General features: G+C 35.0%; 2 protein-coding genes across 2 annotated transcripts; both read left to right on the plus strand.

The window, feature by feature from the left end:
* Positions 1 to 1634: 1634 nt before the first annotated feature.
* Positions 1635 to 6590, plus strand: LOC135952627 (uncharacterized). Its single transcript, XM_065502636.1, has one exon. The coding sequence runs from the start codon at positions 1635 to 1637 to the stop codon at positions 6588 to 6590; it is 4956 nt and encodes a 1651-aa protein (XP_065358708.1).
* A 1310-nt stretch (positions 6591 to 7900) lies between these two features.
* LOC135952633 (uncharacterized) lies at positions 7901 to 13033 on the plus strand. Its single transcript, XM_065502649.1, has one exon. It carries the CDS (start codon positions 7901 to 7903, stop codon positions 13031 to 13033), a length of 5133 nt encoding a protein of 1710 aa, XP_065358721.1.
* Positions 13034 to 17574: the final 4541 nt, after the last annotated feature.

Raw genomic sequence — 17574 nt, forward strand, 5'->3', positions numbered from 1 at the left:
TTTTAAAATTTTGTTCGTCGCTTATATGTATAAAAGTGCAGTACCACCTGGGTGGGTATTGGTAAACCATGTACATAAAAAAATTGTTGATAAAGCGAAGATTAAGCAATGATTCGGTAACGTTATAAATAATTTAGAAAAAGTGAATAATGCATTTACTAAAGAATAAGTTACTCATCTTAAAACCCAAATTAATGAACGACATAAAAAAGTTCTTAATACGTTTATATTGTACTTGAATTAATTTAATTATTCGAATAATTCGATTAATTTTAAACATGTAATCGAATTATTCGAACAAGTTAAAATCTCTTATTCGAACAAGAGAAAAATCGAATAATTTGAATACTGTTAGGTCACCGTATCATATTTACTAATAATCTTTATTGTTATTATTTATAGTTATTATTCATTTGATTCATTTGTTTTATTTTCCATTTTTTATTGTATTAAATTTGTTCATATTTTTGGCTCACTGTTGTCACTGTAATTTGTTAGCATTTTTGTTCATACTAATCACTGTAACTTATTTTGGTAATGACCCGTTAGTTTTTATTATATGTTTCTCACTTCAATTCTTGTAACAAGTATGTTGTTGTTGTTCTTAAAAATGCAATATATTTAGTATTTTGTTTTTGCATACATTCATATACATATAGGTACATACTTATTAGTAATAAGTTGAATTGGTACATTGGAAGTGAGAGACAAATAATAATACATACAACAACAACAGTGTAGCCCTTATTTACATGATCAATTGTTAGGCTTAAGAACTTTAATTTTAAATAAAGAAAACATTGTCATAGTTGAATTCAAGCAAGAATCATCTCCTCTTTTATTTTGTCGGTACCACGGTCGCAATTTCTTTTAGTTTCGGTTTATATCACTGCCCAACAAACCTTTTCAGCAACATATAGACAACAATTCGAAATATACAGAATTGCTCTATATCGTTGCCGGTGAAGAAAAAGCTCTTCATCGTACATTTTGGCGCCCAACGTGGGGCAAGATATTTATCCAAACTTTTGCTAAATTTGTCGTCCTGCCGGTCCGTGGTACATTCCATTTGTTCGTTGAAGTACATCTTAAATCTACAAGTGTACAGGTCGTGCGTGAGTGGATTGTTCGTTGTTAAACAAACAAAAAAGAAAAACAATTTTGTTAAAAAAGAAACTTTGTGGTACAAACTAAAAATAAAAAAAACAATTTTATTAAAATAAAAGCTTTTGTGAAAAATAAAGAGACAGTGTATTTAAAAACATTTTGGAACAAATTGTTGTGGCATAAATTGAACAAACATATAAATTAAAAATATTTTTTTTTTGTGGAAAAATAAATAAAAAACAGTGACTTTAATTTTTGCCGCTTATCGTTATATACAAAAATACATAACAGTGCGTGATTTATTTGGTTCCAGTATATAGTGTAATATTTTCTGTACATCAAAATTTTTGTCGCTCGCAATATTGCGGTACATATATAAAATAAATATATAAGGCTTGTATATAATCATTTTTTGGCGTAAATTATTGGCGTCGATTACAGTGCTAATCACAAATTGTGTCTCCATTTTGTGAATTCTTTTTGGAAATTTTTTGGCTCACCTAACCCAACTTTTTGAAACTTTCGAGATGACTTTGGAAGAAGTTAAGCAGCAACGGGCTAATACTAAGAAAAGTATAACCCGCATCAAAAACCAAGTTGAAGCCAATGGAAGGGGTGAAGGTAAGACACTTTCGTCAGCCGAGTTGAAGTGCCGTTTGGGGATTTTGGAGTCATATTTCAAGCAGATACTGACGTATCAAACCCAAATTGAGAAATATGATCCTGATGACAATGGTAGGCCCGAAATTGAAGACTTGTACATCGCAGCGAAGATGAATATTCAAGCGCAACTTGGTGAGGATGTCCACAATACAACCATGTCCGACTCTACAATTTGTTTTCCTGTTAACAACAATAAATTGCCTCAGCTCAAATTGCCCACATTTAGTGGTAAGTACAGTGAGTACAAAAATTTTATAACGTCGTTCAACCAAGTTATCGATCGTGAGTTTGGTCTATCGAATATCGAAAAATTTAACCATTTGCTGAACTGCCTCCAAGGCCAAGCATTGGAAACGGTCAAGGCTTTCCAGATCACTAATGAAAATTACCCAAAGGCTCTGGAAAGGCTGAAAACGCGTTACGACAATAGCTCACTGATTTTTATGGAAAATATTACCACTCTATTTGAACTTCCAGCCATGTCCAAATACAATTGCGCACAATTACGAAGTCTCGTTGATAATGTTTCTGCTCTTTATAGCTCTCTTTTGTCTCTAGGCTCAGATAGTGACATTGCTAATTCGATGCTGATCTACATAGTTTTGGAAAAGGTTGATGATGAGACAAAAAGAAAATGGAAAGACTCTTTGGATTTCACTGAACTGCCATCATGGGATGATTGCTCCAAGGTTCTTGAAAGGCATTGCCAATTTTTGGAATCGGTTGACACCAGCCATACAAATGTGGCCCACCGTAAGCCTGACAATCATCAATCTGGTAAGTCCAAATATAAAAGCTCAAAAACTGGCTATTCTTTTTCGGTTTCGAAACGTGTTTGTGTTCTTTGCACAAAAACTGACCACACAATTACTCGTTGCCCTCGCTTCAAAGATATGGATGTCGGTCAACGTTTTGAAAATGTCAAACGACTAGGGCTTTGTCTTAATTGTTTGTCAAAAGGGCATCAAGTTAACAGCTGTTCCTCTACATTCAAGTGCAAATCTTGTTCTCGCTTGCATCACAGTTTGCTTCATCGGTCTCAGTCAGCTTCTAGGCCCTCGTCCCCGACTGCTGAACCATCTACTTCTCGTGCTGCCTTGAATGACTCTCATGCCTCGGTCCATACTCATATGGAAAAATCCTCACCGGAACAGGTGCTTCTTGCTACTGCCATGGTTCTAGTTCGTGACGCTACAGGTCACTATCAATTCGGACGTGCTTTGTTGGATTCTTGCTCTCAATTGAATTTCATTACGGATGAATTTTCTCAAAAATTGCACTTGCCTCGTAGAAAACAAACTACAGAAGTCGCTAGCATTGGTAATACTCATAGTAAAACGAAATATAGGTCGTCAACAAATGTGAAATCTCGAGTTACTGATTTTGAAGTGTCCCTTTCATTTTGTGTCACACCTCATATTTCTTATCAACCTGATGCTGAATTAGACGTCTCAACCTGGAATTTGCCCCCAAATACTCAGCTTGCAGATGAAAACTTTTTCAAATCAAAACGAATTGACTTGCTTATTGGTACAGAAACTTTCTTTGATATTTTGTCAGTTGGTCAAATTAAACTTGGTCCGAATTTGCCAAAATTACATAAAACTCTATTTGGATGGATTGTAGCTGGTCGTTATTTATCAAACCAATCGAACGATACTGGTTCTTCTTGTATGCTATCGATGGAAGAGGAAGTTGATTTAAAATTACAACGATTGTGGGAAATCGAAGAAATTCAATCTGGCTCAAATACTTTGACTCCAGAACAAGCTGATTGTGAATCGTTTTTCAATAATACTGTCCATCGTGAATCTTCCGGTAGAATTGTTGTTAAATTACCATTCAAAGAATCCGCTGACACTTTAGGACTCTCGCGAAATATGGCTCTTAAAAGATTTGCATCTCAAGAGAGACGATTTGCTCGTGACAGCAATCTCAAATCACAATATGTGAATTTTATGAAGGAGTATGAAGATTGTGGACATATGAGTCTTGTTCGTAGTCCCCGCTTAGATGTGCCTCATTATTTCATCCCTCACCATTGTGTTTTCAAACCTAATAGTACTTCAACAAAATTAAGGGTGGTCTTCGATGCGTCCTGTCCGTCATCATCTCAAAGGTCTCTCAATGACATTCTTATGGTTGGTCCAACGATTCAAGATGAGCTGTACAAAATTTTACTTCGTTTTCGTCTTCATCGTTTCGTTATTACAGCTGATATAGTAAAAATGTATCGGCAAGTGCTTATTGACTCTTCCCATAGAAAATTCCAGTACATTTTGTGGAGAAATTCTGAAGAAGAAGAAATTCGCACTTATCAGTTGAATACAGTTACCTATGGAATGTCTGCTGCTCCCTACCTAGCCATTAAAAGTCTTCACTATCTCGCAGACCAGTACATGGACCAATTCGAACTTGGTGCAAAAACTATAAAGTCATCATTTTATGTTGATGATTTTATCGGTGGTGCAGATTCAATAGAAGAATTGACTAAAATTAAGACAGAGGTGAATGAAATTCTAATTCGTGGTTCGTTTCAATTGGACAAATGGCACTCAAATCATAGAAGTTTTCAAGACGACAAAACTATAAAAGATCTAAATATTGATGAATTAGCTGTGACCAATGCTCTTGGTATTACTTGGGATCAACAAAAAGATGTATTTCTATTTTCGTTTACACCTAAAGTTCAAATTGATGGAAAAATCACCAAAAGAACAATTTTGTCGCTCTCGTCATCACTTTTCGATCCCTTAGGACTCTTAGCTCCGCTTATTATAAAATCCAAAATCATCATGCAAGAATTGTGGATTCTCAAAATTGGCTGGGATGAATCTATCCCTCAAGAACTACATTTGGCTTGGGAATATTTTGTTTCTGATCTCAAAACGTTAAATTCCCTTGAAATCCCTCGTTTTTGTCTCGCTGCTGAATCTCAATCAGTTCAACTTCATGGCTTTTGTGACTCATCAATTCGCGCTTATGGATGCTGTTTCTACTTTCGTGTTAAAACTAATTCAGGAAATGTCTCTGTTCGTCTTTTTACTGCCAAATCTAGAGTTGCCCCGACGAAAAGAAAATCATTGCCAAAACTTGAACTATGTGGCGCACAACTTTTGGCTAAATTATACTCTAAAGTCAAAAATCTTTTCGTGTCTCGTGGTTCAACTGTAGAAGAACTCGCTTCATCTATCTGGTTCAATGGACCAGCATTTCTCACTCTCGGTGCTAGTAAATGGCCTCCTAATAAAATAGATCAACTATCCATAGAAAATCAACAAGATATCGACCGAGAAAAACGCAAAACTGTACTCTCCCTGGAAGCAACATCTAATTACATTCTGGATTCGGTTGAAAATTATAGCTCATATTTAAAAATTATTCGTATTGTTGCGTGGATGCTCCGTTTTTCTCAAAAAACAAAAACTAATATTTTCCATTCTGATTCTTTACAGCCCCAAGAATTAGAAAACGCCTTGCTCAGAATAGTTTTTAATCTACAGCAACATCATTTTCAAGATGATATACAACGAGCTCTGAAGAAAAAAGATCCTCAAGGTGCACTAAAGTGTCTCAATCCCTTCATCGATTCATCAAATGGATTCAACTTGCTCAAAGTCGGTGGTCGCTTGGAATTCGCAGCAATTTCTGAAGGTCAAAAGCACCCTATAATCTTGCCCAGCAAAAATCATTTCGTCGACTGTTACGTGCGTCATCTACACATCAGCAACTACCACGCAGGACCCAAGGCTTTAATGTCGTTAATCCGCCAGAGATTTTGGATCATCAATTCAAGAAACCTATGTCGTCGTATCGTTAATTCGTGCCCACAATGCATTCGTTATCGCCCAAGGTTGCTTCAACAAATGATGGGCAATTTGCCCGTAGAACGACTTAACCCTTCAAGGCCCTTCGCCAGATGTGCTGTTGATTTTTGTGGTCCAGTAAACACTTACCTAAGAATTAGAGGGAAGGTACCATACAAGACATATATTGCTGTTTTTGTTTGTCTCGCAACTAAAGCAGTCCATCTAGAAGTTGTATCAGACTTATCAACAGATGCCTTTATTGCTGCTCTTAAAAGGATGATTGGACGAAGAGGTCTACCCACAGATATATTCTGTGACAATGCCACCAATTTTGTTGGTGCAAACTCTAAGTTGGCTCAACTAAAATCGTTCCTTTTTGATCCTAAAAATTCCAATTTTATAATAAATTATTGCTCAAATCAATTTATTAATTTTCGCTTTATTCCCCCTAGGGCACCACATTTTGGCGGATTGTGGGAGGCGGCCGTCAAATCGGCCAAGGGACACCTAACCAGGACCCTCGATAACACAAGGCTCACATATGAGGAACTTGCAACTGCAATGATTGATATAGAAGCAATTCTAAATTCGAGGCCTATTTCGCCCCTATCATCCGATCCCAGTGACTTTGAAGCCCTTACACCAGGCCATTTCCTGATAGGCGCTCCCTTACGCAGTTTGCCAGAACGTGATGTCCCTCCAATTGAAATCAATAAACTTGAGTATTGGGCCCGAATAAGCGCCATAAAACAACATTTTTGGAAGAAGTGGTCCCACGACTACATAAACGAGCTCCAGACCCGCAATAAATGGACTAGCACCAACTCAAATATTTGTACTGGCTCCCTAGTAATCATTAAAGAAGATAATTTACCACCGCAGCGTTGGCTCATGGGTAAAATCATCAATATTGTTCGTGGTAGAGATGATCGAGTTCGAGTTGTCGACATCAAAACAACAAAGGGAATTATACGTCGCCCTATCCACAGACTGGCTTTACTATTTTCTTGAAAGTGTCCTTTCAATGGGGCCGGAATGTTAGGTCACCGTATCATATTTACTAATAATCTTTATTGTTATTATTTATAGTTATTATTCATTTGATTCATTTGTTTTATTTTCCATTTTTTATTGTATTAAATTTGTTCATATTTTTGGCTCACTGTTGTCACTGTAATTTGTTAGCATTTTTGTTCATACTAATCACTGTAACTTATTTTGGTAATGACCCGTTAGTTTTTATTATATGTTTCTCACTTCAATTCTTGTAACAAGTATGTTGTTGTTGTTCTTAAAAATGCAATATATTTAGTATTTTGTTTTTGCATACATTCATATACATATAGGTACATACTTATTAGTAATAAGTTGAATTGGTACATTGGAAGTGAGAGACAAATAATAATACATACAACAACAACAGTGTAGCCCTTATTTACATGATCAATTGTTAGGCTTAAGAACTTTAATTTTAAATAAAGAAAACATTGTCATAGTTGAATTCAAGCAAGAATCATCTCCTCTTTTATTTTGTCGGTACCACGGTCGCAATTTCTTTTAGTTTCGGTTTATATCACTGCCCAACAAACCTTTTCAGCAACATATAGACAACAATTCGAAATATACAGAATTGCTCTATATCGTTGCCGGTGAAGAAAAAGCTCTTCATCGTACATTTTGGCGCCCAACGTGGGGCAAGATATTTATCCAAACTTTTGCTAAATTTGTCGTCCTGCCGGTCCGTGGTACATTCCATTTGTTCGTTGAAGTACATCTTAAATCTACAAGTGTACAGGTCGTGCGTGAGTGGATTGTTCGTTGTTAAACAAACAAAAAAGAAAAACAATTTTGTTAAAAAAGAAACTTTGTGGTACAAACTAAAAATAAAAAAAACAATTTTATTAAAATAAAAGCTTTTGTGAAAAATAAAGAGACAGTGTATTTAAAAACATTTTGGAACAAATTGTTGTGGCATAAATTGAACAAACATATAAATTAAAAATATTTTTTTTTTGTGGAAAAATAAATAAAAAACAGTGACTTTAATTTTTGCCGCTTATCGTTATATACAAAAATACATAACAGTGCGTGATTTATTTGGTTCCAGTATATAGTGTAATATTTTCTGTACATCAAAATTTTTGTCGCTCGCAATATTGCGGTACATATATAAAATAAATATATAAGGCTTGTATATAATCATTTTTTGGCGTAAATTATTGGCGTCGATTACAGTGCTAATCACAAATTGTGTCTCCATTTTGTGAATTCTTTTTGGAAATTTTTTGGCTCACCTAACCCAACTTTTTGAAACTTTCGAGATGACTTTGGAAGAAGTTAAGCAGCAACGGGCTAATACTAAGAAAAGTATAACCCGCATCAAAAACCAAGTTGAAGCCAATGGAAGGGGTGAAGGTAAGACACTTTCGTCAGCCGAGTTGAAGTGCCGTTTGGGGATTTTGGAGTCATATTTCAAGCAGATACTGACGTATCAAACCCAAATTGAGAAATATGATCCTGATGACAATGGTAGGCCCGAAATTGAAGACTTGTACATCGCAGCGAAGATGAATATTCAAGCGCAACTTGGTGAGGATGTCCACAATACAACCATGTCCGACTCTACAATTTGTTTTCCTGTTAACAACAATAAATTGCCTCAGCTCAAATTGCCCACATTTAGTGGTAAGTACAGTGAGTACAAAAATTTTATAACGTCGTTCAACCAAGTTATCGATCGTGAGTTTGGTCTATCGAATATCGAAAAATTTAACCATTTGCTGAACTGCCTCCAAGGCCAAGCATTGGAAACGGTCAAGGCTTTCCAGATCACTAATGAAAATTACCCAAAGGCTCTGGAAAGGCTGAAAACGCGTTACGACAATAGCTCACTGATTTTTATGGAAAATATTACCACTCTATTTGAACTTCCAGCCATGTCCAAATACAATTGCGCACAATTACGAAGTCTCGTTGATAATGTTTCTGCTCTTTATAGCTCTCTTTTGTCTCTAGGCTCAGATAGTGACATTGCTAATTCGATGCTGATCTACATAGTTTTGGAAAAGGTTGATGATGAGACAAAAAGAAAATGGAAAGACTCTTTGGATTTCACTGAACTGCCATCATGGGATGATTGCTCCAAGGTTCTTGAAAGGCATTGCCAATTTTTGGAATCGGTTGACACCAGCCATACAAATGTGGCCCACCGTAAGCCTGACAATCATCAATCTGGTAAGTCCAAATATAAAAGCTCAAAAACTGGCTATTCTTTTTCGGTTTCGAAACGTGTTTGTGTTCTTTGCACAAAAACTGACCACACAATTACTCGTTGCCCTCGCTTCAAAGATATGGATGTCGGTCAACGTTTTGAAAATGTCAAACGACTAGGGCTTTGTCTTAATTGTTTGTCAAAAGGGCATCAAGTTAACAGCTGTTCCTCTACATTCAAGTGCAAATCTTGTTCTCGCTTGCATCACAGTTTGCTTCATCGGTCTCAGTCAGCTTCTAGGCCCTCGTCCCCGACTGCTGAACCATCTACTTCTCGTGCTGCCTTGAATGACTCTCATGCCTCGGTCCATACTCATATGGAAAAATCCTCACCGGAACAGGTGCTTCTTGCTACTGCCATGGTTCTAGTTCGTGACGCTACAGGTCACTATCAATTCGGACGTGCTTTGTTGGATTCTTGCTCTCAATTGAATTTCATTACGGATGAATTTTCTCAAAAATTGCACTTGCCTCGTAGAAAACAAACTACAGAAGTCGCTAGCATTGGTAATACTCATAGTAAAACGAAATATAGGTCGTCAACAAATGTGAAATCTCGAGTTACTGATTTTGAAGTGTCCCTTTCATTTTGTGTCACACCTCATATTTCTTATCAACCTGATGCTGAATTAGACGTCTCAACCTGGAATTTGCCCCCAAATACTCAGCTTGCAGATGAAAACTTTTTCAAATCAAAACGAATTGACTTGCTTATTGGTACAGAAACTTTCTTTGATATTTTGTCAGTTGGTCAAATTAAACTTGGTCCGAATTTGCCAAAATTACATAAAACTCTATTTGGATGGATTGTAGCTGGTCGTTATTTATCAAACCAATCGAACGATACTGGTTCTTCTTGTATGCTATCGATGGAAGAGGAAGTTGATTTAAAATTACAACGATTGTGGGAAATCGAAGAAATTCAATCTGGCTCAAATACTTTGACTCCAGAACAAGCTGATTGTGAATCGTTTTTCAATAATACTGTCCATCGTGAATCTTCCGGTAGAATTGTTGTTAAATTACCATTCAAAGAATCCGCTGACACTTTAGGACTCTCGCGAAATATGGCTCTTAAAAGATTTGCATCTCAAGAGAGACGATTTGCTCGTGACAGCAATCTCAAATCACAATATGTGAATTTTATGAAGGAGTATGAAGATTGTGGACATATGAGTCTTGTTCGTAGTCCCCGCTTAGATGTGCCTCATTATTTCATCCCTCACCATTGTGTTTTCAAACCTAATAGTACTTCAACAAAATTAAGGGTGGTCTTCGATGCGTCCTGTCCGTCATCATCTCAAAGGTCTCTCAATGACATTCTTATGGTTGGTCCAACGATTCAAGATGAGCTGTACAAAATTTTACTTCGTTTTCGTCTTCATCGTTTCGTTATTACAGCTGATATAGTAAAAATGTATCGGCAAGTGCTTATTGACTCTTCCCATAGAAAATTCCAGTACATTTTGTGGAGAAATTCTGAAGAAGAAGAAATTCGCACTTATCAGTTGAATACAGTTACCTATGGAATGTCTGCTGCTCCCTACCTAGCCATTAAAAGTCTTCACTATCTCGCAGACCAGTACATGGACCAATTCGAACTTGGTGCAAAAACTATAAAGTCATCATTTTATGTTGATGATTTTATCGGTGGTGCAGATTCAATAGAAGAATTGACTAAAATTAAGACAGAGGTGAATGAAATTCTAATTCGTGGTTCGTTTCAATTGGACAAATGGCACTCAAATCATAGAAGTTTTCAAGACGACAAAACTATAAAAGATCTAAATATTGATGAATTAGCTGTGACCAATGCTCTTGGTATTACTTGGGATCAACAAAAAGATGTATTTCTATTTTCGTTTACACCTAAAGTTCAAATTGATGGAAAAATCACCAAAAGAACAATTTTGTCGCTCTCGTCATCACTTTTCGATCCCTTAGGACTCTTAGCTCCGCTTATTATAAAATCCAAAATCATCATGCAAGAATTGTGGATTCTCAAAATTGGCTGGGATGAATCTATCCCTCAAGAACTACATTTGGCTTGGGAATATTTTGTTTCTGATCTCAAAACGTTAAATTCCCTTGAAATCCCTCGTTTTTGTCTCGCTGCTGAATCTCAATCAGTTCAACTTCATGGCTTTTGTGACTCATCAATTCGCGCTTATGGATGCTGTTTCTACTTTCGTGTTAAAACTAATTCAGGAAATGTCTCTGTTCGTCTTTTTACTGCCAAATCTAGAGTTGCCCCGACGAAAAGAAAATCATTGCCAAAACTTGAACTATGTGGCGCACAACTTTTGGCTAAATTATACTCTAAAGTCAAAAATCTTTTCGCAATACCAAATCTTGAAGTATTTCTATGGACAGATTCTCAAATAGTTCTTCACTGGTTAAAGCAACATTCTTCTACGTTATCCGTTTTTGTTGGCAACAGAGTATCGGAAATTCAGGATCTAACTACTGGCTGTATTTGGCGACATGTTCCAACGCATTTTAATCCTGCTGATATCGTGTCTCGTGGTTCAACTGTAGAAGAACTCGCTTCATCTATCTGGTTCAATGGACCAGCATTTCTCACTCTCGGTGCTAGTAAATGGCCTCCTAATAAAATAGATCAACTATCCATAGAAAATCAACAAGATATCGACCGAGAAAAACGCAAAACTGTACTCTCCCTGGAAGCAACATCTAATTACATTCTGGATTCGGTTGAAAATTATAGCTCATATTTAAAAATTATTCGTATTGTTGCGTGGATGCTCCGTTTTTCTCAAAAAACAAAAACTAATATTTTCCATTCTGATTCTTTACAGCCCCAAGAATTAGAAAACGCCTTGCTCAGAATAGTTTTTAATCTACAGCAACATCATTTTCAAGATGATATACAACGAGCTCTGAAGAAAAAAGATCCTCAAGGTGCACTAAAGTGTCTCAATCCCTTCATCGATTCATCAAATGGATTCAACTTGCTCAAAGTCGGTGGTCGCTTGGAATTCGCAGCAATTTCTGAAGGTCAAAAGCACCCTATAATCTTGCCCAGCAAAAATCATTTCGTCGACTGTTACGTGCGTCATCTACACATCAGCAACTACCACGCAGGACCCAAGGCTTTAATGTCGTTAATCCGCCAGAGATTTTGGATCATCAATTCAAGAAACCTATGTCGTCGTATCGTTAATTCGTGCCCACAATGCATTCGTTATCGCCCAAGGTTGCTTCAACAAATGATGGGCAATTTGCCCGTAGAACGACTTAACCCTTCAAGGCCCTTCGCCAGATGTGCTGTTGATTTTTGTGGTCCAGTAAACACTTACCTAAGAATTAGAGGGAAGGTACCATACAAGACATATATTGCTGTTTTTGTTTGTCTCGCAACTAAAGCAGTCCATCTAGAAGTTGTATCAGACTTATCAACAGATGCCTTTATTGCTGCTCTTAAAAGGATGATTGGACGAAGAGGTCTACCCACAGATATATTCTGTGACAATGCCACCAATTTTGTTGGTGCAAACTCTAAGTTGGCTCAACTAAAATCGTTCCTTTTTGATCCTAAAAATTCCAATTTTATAATAAATTATTGCTCAAATCAATTTATTAATTTTCGCTTTATTCCCCCTAGGGCACCACATTTTGGCGGATTGTGGGAGGCGGCCGTCAAATCGGCCAAGGGACACCTAACCAGGACCCTCGATAACACAAGGCTCACATATGAGGAACTTGCAACTGCAATGATTGATATAGAAGCAATTCTAAATTCGAGGCCTATTTCGCCCCTATCATCCGATCCCAGTGACTTTGAAGCCCTTACACCAGGCCATTTCCTGATAGGCGCTCCCTTACGCAGTTTGCCAGAACGTGATGTCCCTCCAATTGAAATCAATAAACTTGAGTATTGGGCCCGAATAAGCGCCATAAAACAACATTTTTGGAAGAAGTGGTCCCACGACTACATAAACGAGCTCCAGACCCGCAATAAATGGACTAGCACCAACTCAAATATTTGTACTGGCTCCCTAGTAATCATTAAAGAAGATAATTTACCACCGCAGCGTTGGCTCATGGGTAAAATCATCAATATTGTTCGTGGTAGAGATGATCGAGTTCGAGTTGTCGACATCAAAACAACAAAGGGAATTATACGTCGCCCTATCCACAGACTGGCTTTACTATTTTCTTGAAAGTGTCCTTTCAATGGGGCCGGAATGTTAGGTCACCGTATCATATTTACTAATAATCTTTATTGTTATTATTTATAGTTATTATTCATTTGATTCATTTGTTTTATTTTCCATTTTTTATTGTATTAAATTTGTTCATATTTTTGGCTCACTGTTGTCACTGTAATTTGTTAGCATTTTTGTTCATACTAATCACTGTAACTTATTTTGGTAATGACCCGTTAGTTTTTATTATATGTTTCTCACTTCAATTCTTGTAACAAGTATGTTGTTGTTGTTCTTAAAAATGCAATATATTTAGTATTTTGTTTTTGCATACATTCATATACATATAGGTACATACTTATTAGTAATAAGTTGAATTGGTACATTGGAAGTGAGAGACAAATAATAATACATACAACAACAACAGTGTAGCCCTTATTTACATGATCAATTGTTAGGCTTAAGAACTTTAATTTTAAATAAAGAAAACATTGTCATAGTTGAATTCAAGCAAGAATCATCTCCTCTTTTATTTTGTCGGTACCACGGTCGCAATTTCTTTTAGTTTCGGTTTATATCACTGCCCAACAAACCTTTTCAGCAACATATAGACAACAATTCGAAATATACAGAATTGCTCTATATCGTTGCCGGTGAAGAAAAAGCTCTTCATCGTACAAATACCCTACTAACAACATTGGTTCAGTATTTTTGGCTTACATTTTTAACCGACTTATTTTTCATCTATCTATTTTCATTTTAAATCCAATATTTTTTTACTTTAAAATAATCTAAATCCTCTAGTTTTCGGTATATAAAAAATATTAGTTTTTAGAGGAAATAACTATTGTCATTTCAAATCTAATATTTTCCGAGTTATTAATTTTTACTTTGAAAGTATGTATATGAAGTATTTCAAATATCTATATTTTCAAGATTAGAATTGATAAGGTAAACTTTTACATTTGATCATTTCAACTGCATAGTATGGAACGTTTACATTTGGTCCTTCGAACCGAACATTTAGTCTTTCGAACAGAATAACGTGTAATCTTTAACATTTGATCCATCGATTTGGATAGTTTCTAATCTTTTACATTTGGTCCTTCGATCCGAATAGTGTGTACTTAGAGATAAGAATAAGAATTAAGTTTATGGTTCATTGTTATAAGCAAAATAGTGAAAACATATTATATTTTAGAAGGCATGTAGCTTAATTGAAGATTTCTAATTAACAACCAAACAATTATTTTCCAGCAAGTTAGAGTTAGCATGGTCCAGTTTAAACAAAGTCTAAGCTAGACATCTTCCATAATATTCAGAAAACCAGGAATTGCTGTCTTTATATGCAGACATTAGCAATATAATATCATTAAAGTTTTCACAAAAGAAAATCTCAGGGCAAATTTCGATAATATAGTCTATTACTGTTTTATGAATTATGATTCAAACTTTGATATAATTTATAGCTTTTTCCTGTCAATTTTCAAACTAAAATGAAAAAGTGGGATCTCTAATTTCCACTGGACTAGTCTTTTGCTCTTTTGCTCATTTTCCAGCAAACAACTGAACATAGAAACATATGTAACGACTTGGTAAATGAGTTTCTATAAGTGAACGAGTGCTGTTGTTGCAACTCGAACAATGCCACTTTGGCACACATTCGAACTCATCAAACATAAATTGCTACAAACAAACAATGTTACTCGTACTTATGATCAGGTTCAACTTTATACTGGAGTCACAATAATGAATGGATGTTTGTCTACATGTTTTTTACATCATTTTTTTTTGCACGAATCTACAAATGTAGATGGGAAATAATGGATATTAACATATTTGAGTATCAACTTTTACCTCTTACATAACCATAAGCATACAAAGGGTTTAATAAAGTAAACTGGCGCTGAGCATTGCTGCACAGACACACACACACACCACTAGTAGGAGGAGTAAGTAACTAAAGCAGAAAATAAAAGAGGAAAATTTTCGTCTGATTGCAGCACTTCATTCATATAAAAAGTACATATTATTCTGTTGGATGGGATAACATGTTATTTCTATGGCATCCGAATGTTAACATTGAACTAGCAATTCTTTGAGATTAATTAACAATAATTGCAGAATGTTTGTTTTCATTTTCACACATAACTTGAAATAGGCAAGAATACTTACTATTTGATTTCCACATATCTGATGTCTTATCTTAGAAACATGAACAAACGTTCACTCCCACCCAATACCAAAAGTCATAGCAACAAAAAGTTGTTGAGTGCATCAGGACACTACCATTTTGTAAGTTTCCATAGTAGTAACTATCTTGGGAGACATAAATATCAAAATACTTACATTTGCTAACTAAATCTACGATGGAATATATTTATTCCACATTCACTTCTTATTTTTTTTTTTTGCAACCCATATGAAAGCTATGGATAAACGCTGTCACAGCGGCAGCAGCAATGACAAAGGTGGTTGAACAAAAAAAAATAGTAGTGAACAAGTAAGAGTGTTACTTATATTCGGCTATGCCGAATCTTGTATACCCATCATCAATATATGCAAATAAAATATTTTTATGATACAAGGGTTCTATAGGGGATAGGGTAAATAATGGACCCGTCTTCACAAAAGCTGGAAGCTAAATTGATGTTCATATAACACTGCTATAAAATAACACTTTTTGTCAGAACTTGAAAAGCGAACTAAAGGAATTTAAAAATTTAAAAAAAAAAATTCAAAATTTGTTTTTGAAAATTTTAAAAAAAAAATTCAAAATTTTTAAAAATTTTTTTTGTCATACATTTTTGTCAATAATAAAATTAAATTCGTATTAAAAAATATTTTTCCCGATGTTGACCCATTCTAGTTCCAAATTACTATAACCTTATATACATCGTTGCAATGGACTTTAAAATATCAATCATTAGATATCCATATTGTCTATATTAATGACTTAGTAATCCAGATATAGATCAAAAATAGGCCAAAAATCGAGGTTTTCCCGGTTTTTTCCTTATATCTCAGCCATTTGTGAACCGATTTTTCCTTTCGGGCCGGAAGAATTCGCGATATATTTTATGTATCAATCATGTTTGTATATTATTTGGGGGCTACGGAAAGTTGATTTCAACATACAGACGGACATGAAAAAGGTAGAAATTACAAACGGAATGTCAAACTTATATACATATACCCTTGCCACTCACGGTGAAGTGTATAAAAACTGTTTTAGGGTAGGTCGTATTAATTTAGTACCTCTAAGTCAGAAATTAAGCGTTAAGGGAGAAAATATTAAAAAATGTTTTAATGAAAAGTTGAAAAACTTCTACAATTTTCATTCTATTCTAAAAACGAAAATATTGTTCTTAGCAAAATTTGTCCCAAATAGCTTAGATAGCTCTTTCTTCAATCTTTGTAAAAAAAAATATTTAAAAAAAAATAAAAAAATTTTAATATTTTTTTCCAAAATCAAAAACTATTTTGACATTTTTTAAAAAGGGCCCTTTTTTCTTAAAGCTTGGATATTTTCCTTGAAGAACTATTTGGTCGCTTAGTGGGATATCTATCAAAATAAATATTTTGTAACTCAAGACATACAATTTTTGACTTTTTGAAAAATCGAACTTTTTTCCAATATGGGCCCTTTTTGAAAAAAGAAAAATATCTCAGCTTTTGTTAAACATGGTCCATTTTGAAAAAAAAAGTCAACAAAGTTTTTGATTTAGAAAAAAATTCAAAAATTTTAAGTTTTGAGTTACTAAATATTTATTTTGATAGATATCCCACTATGCGACCAAATAGGTCTTCAAGGAAATAATCTAAGCTTTATTTTAATAAAAAAGGGCCCATTTGAAAAAAACATCAAAAGGATTGAAGAAAGAGCTATCTAAACTATTTGGGACACATTTTACTAAGAACAATAGATAATAAGTTACATGGATAAGAAAAAACACCTGCTTGGCCAAAATGTAAAATTTTTACCCCCTCTAACTCAAAGAGTGCTCGACCGATCTTGTTGAAAAATTGTGTCTGAGTTACTATCCAATCGGAAGACATCGATTTCAAAAGTTGGTTCAGTTGACATGAAATGCCCCATATATACTTTTGGGTTCTATGACCAATATTTCGATATGTTACAAACGGAATGACGAAATCAATATACCACCCATCTTTTTGGATGGTTGGTATAAAAAAGGGCACAAAATATTCAGCGCATAATGAAAACGCTCCCAACTAGTAATGTTTATAATCATGTGTACATAAATAAGTGTGTAGTTGAGTATGTGATTATATCTATGTATGTTTGCATAATAGTCTACATATTCTAGGTGTAAATTTAAATTATTTCAACATTCAACGTTGTACTAAAAGTGTGCATGTATAGACAGTTTTGAAAAGTGCTGTAATTTAAAATATACAATTAGATTTATAAAATTCTAGGACGACAGATACGCCCTCTATGAGATTTGCGCCCTCTGTTGTGGGTTTTTGTAACTATTTTTAAGGATTCAAAAATCATTAATTGTATTAATTTTTGATGCAGAATCGACTGG

This window comes from Calliphora vicina, chromosome 1 (genome assembly GCF_958450345.1).
Source record: "Calliphora vicina chromosome 1, idCalVici1.1, whole genome shotgun sequence".
Classification (NCBI taxonomy): Eukaryota; Metazoa; Arthropoda; class Insecta; order Diptera; family Calliphoridae; genus Calliphora; species Calliphora vicina.

What these genes read in the sequence shown, in the direction of transcription:
- LOC135952627 (XM_065502636.1), top strand. Translation starts at nt 1,635, where the DNA reads ATGACTTTGGAAGAAGTTAAGCAGCAACGGGCTAATACTAAGAAAAGT.
- LOC135952633 (XM_065502649.1), top strand. Translation starts at nt 7,901, where the DNA reads ATGACTTTGGAAGAAGTTAAGCAGCAACGGGCTAATACTAAGAAAAGT.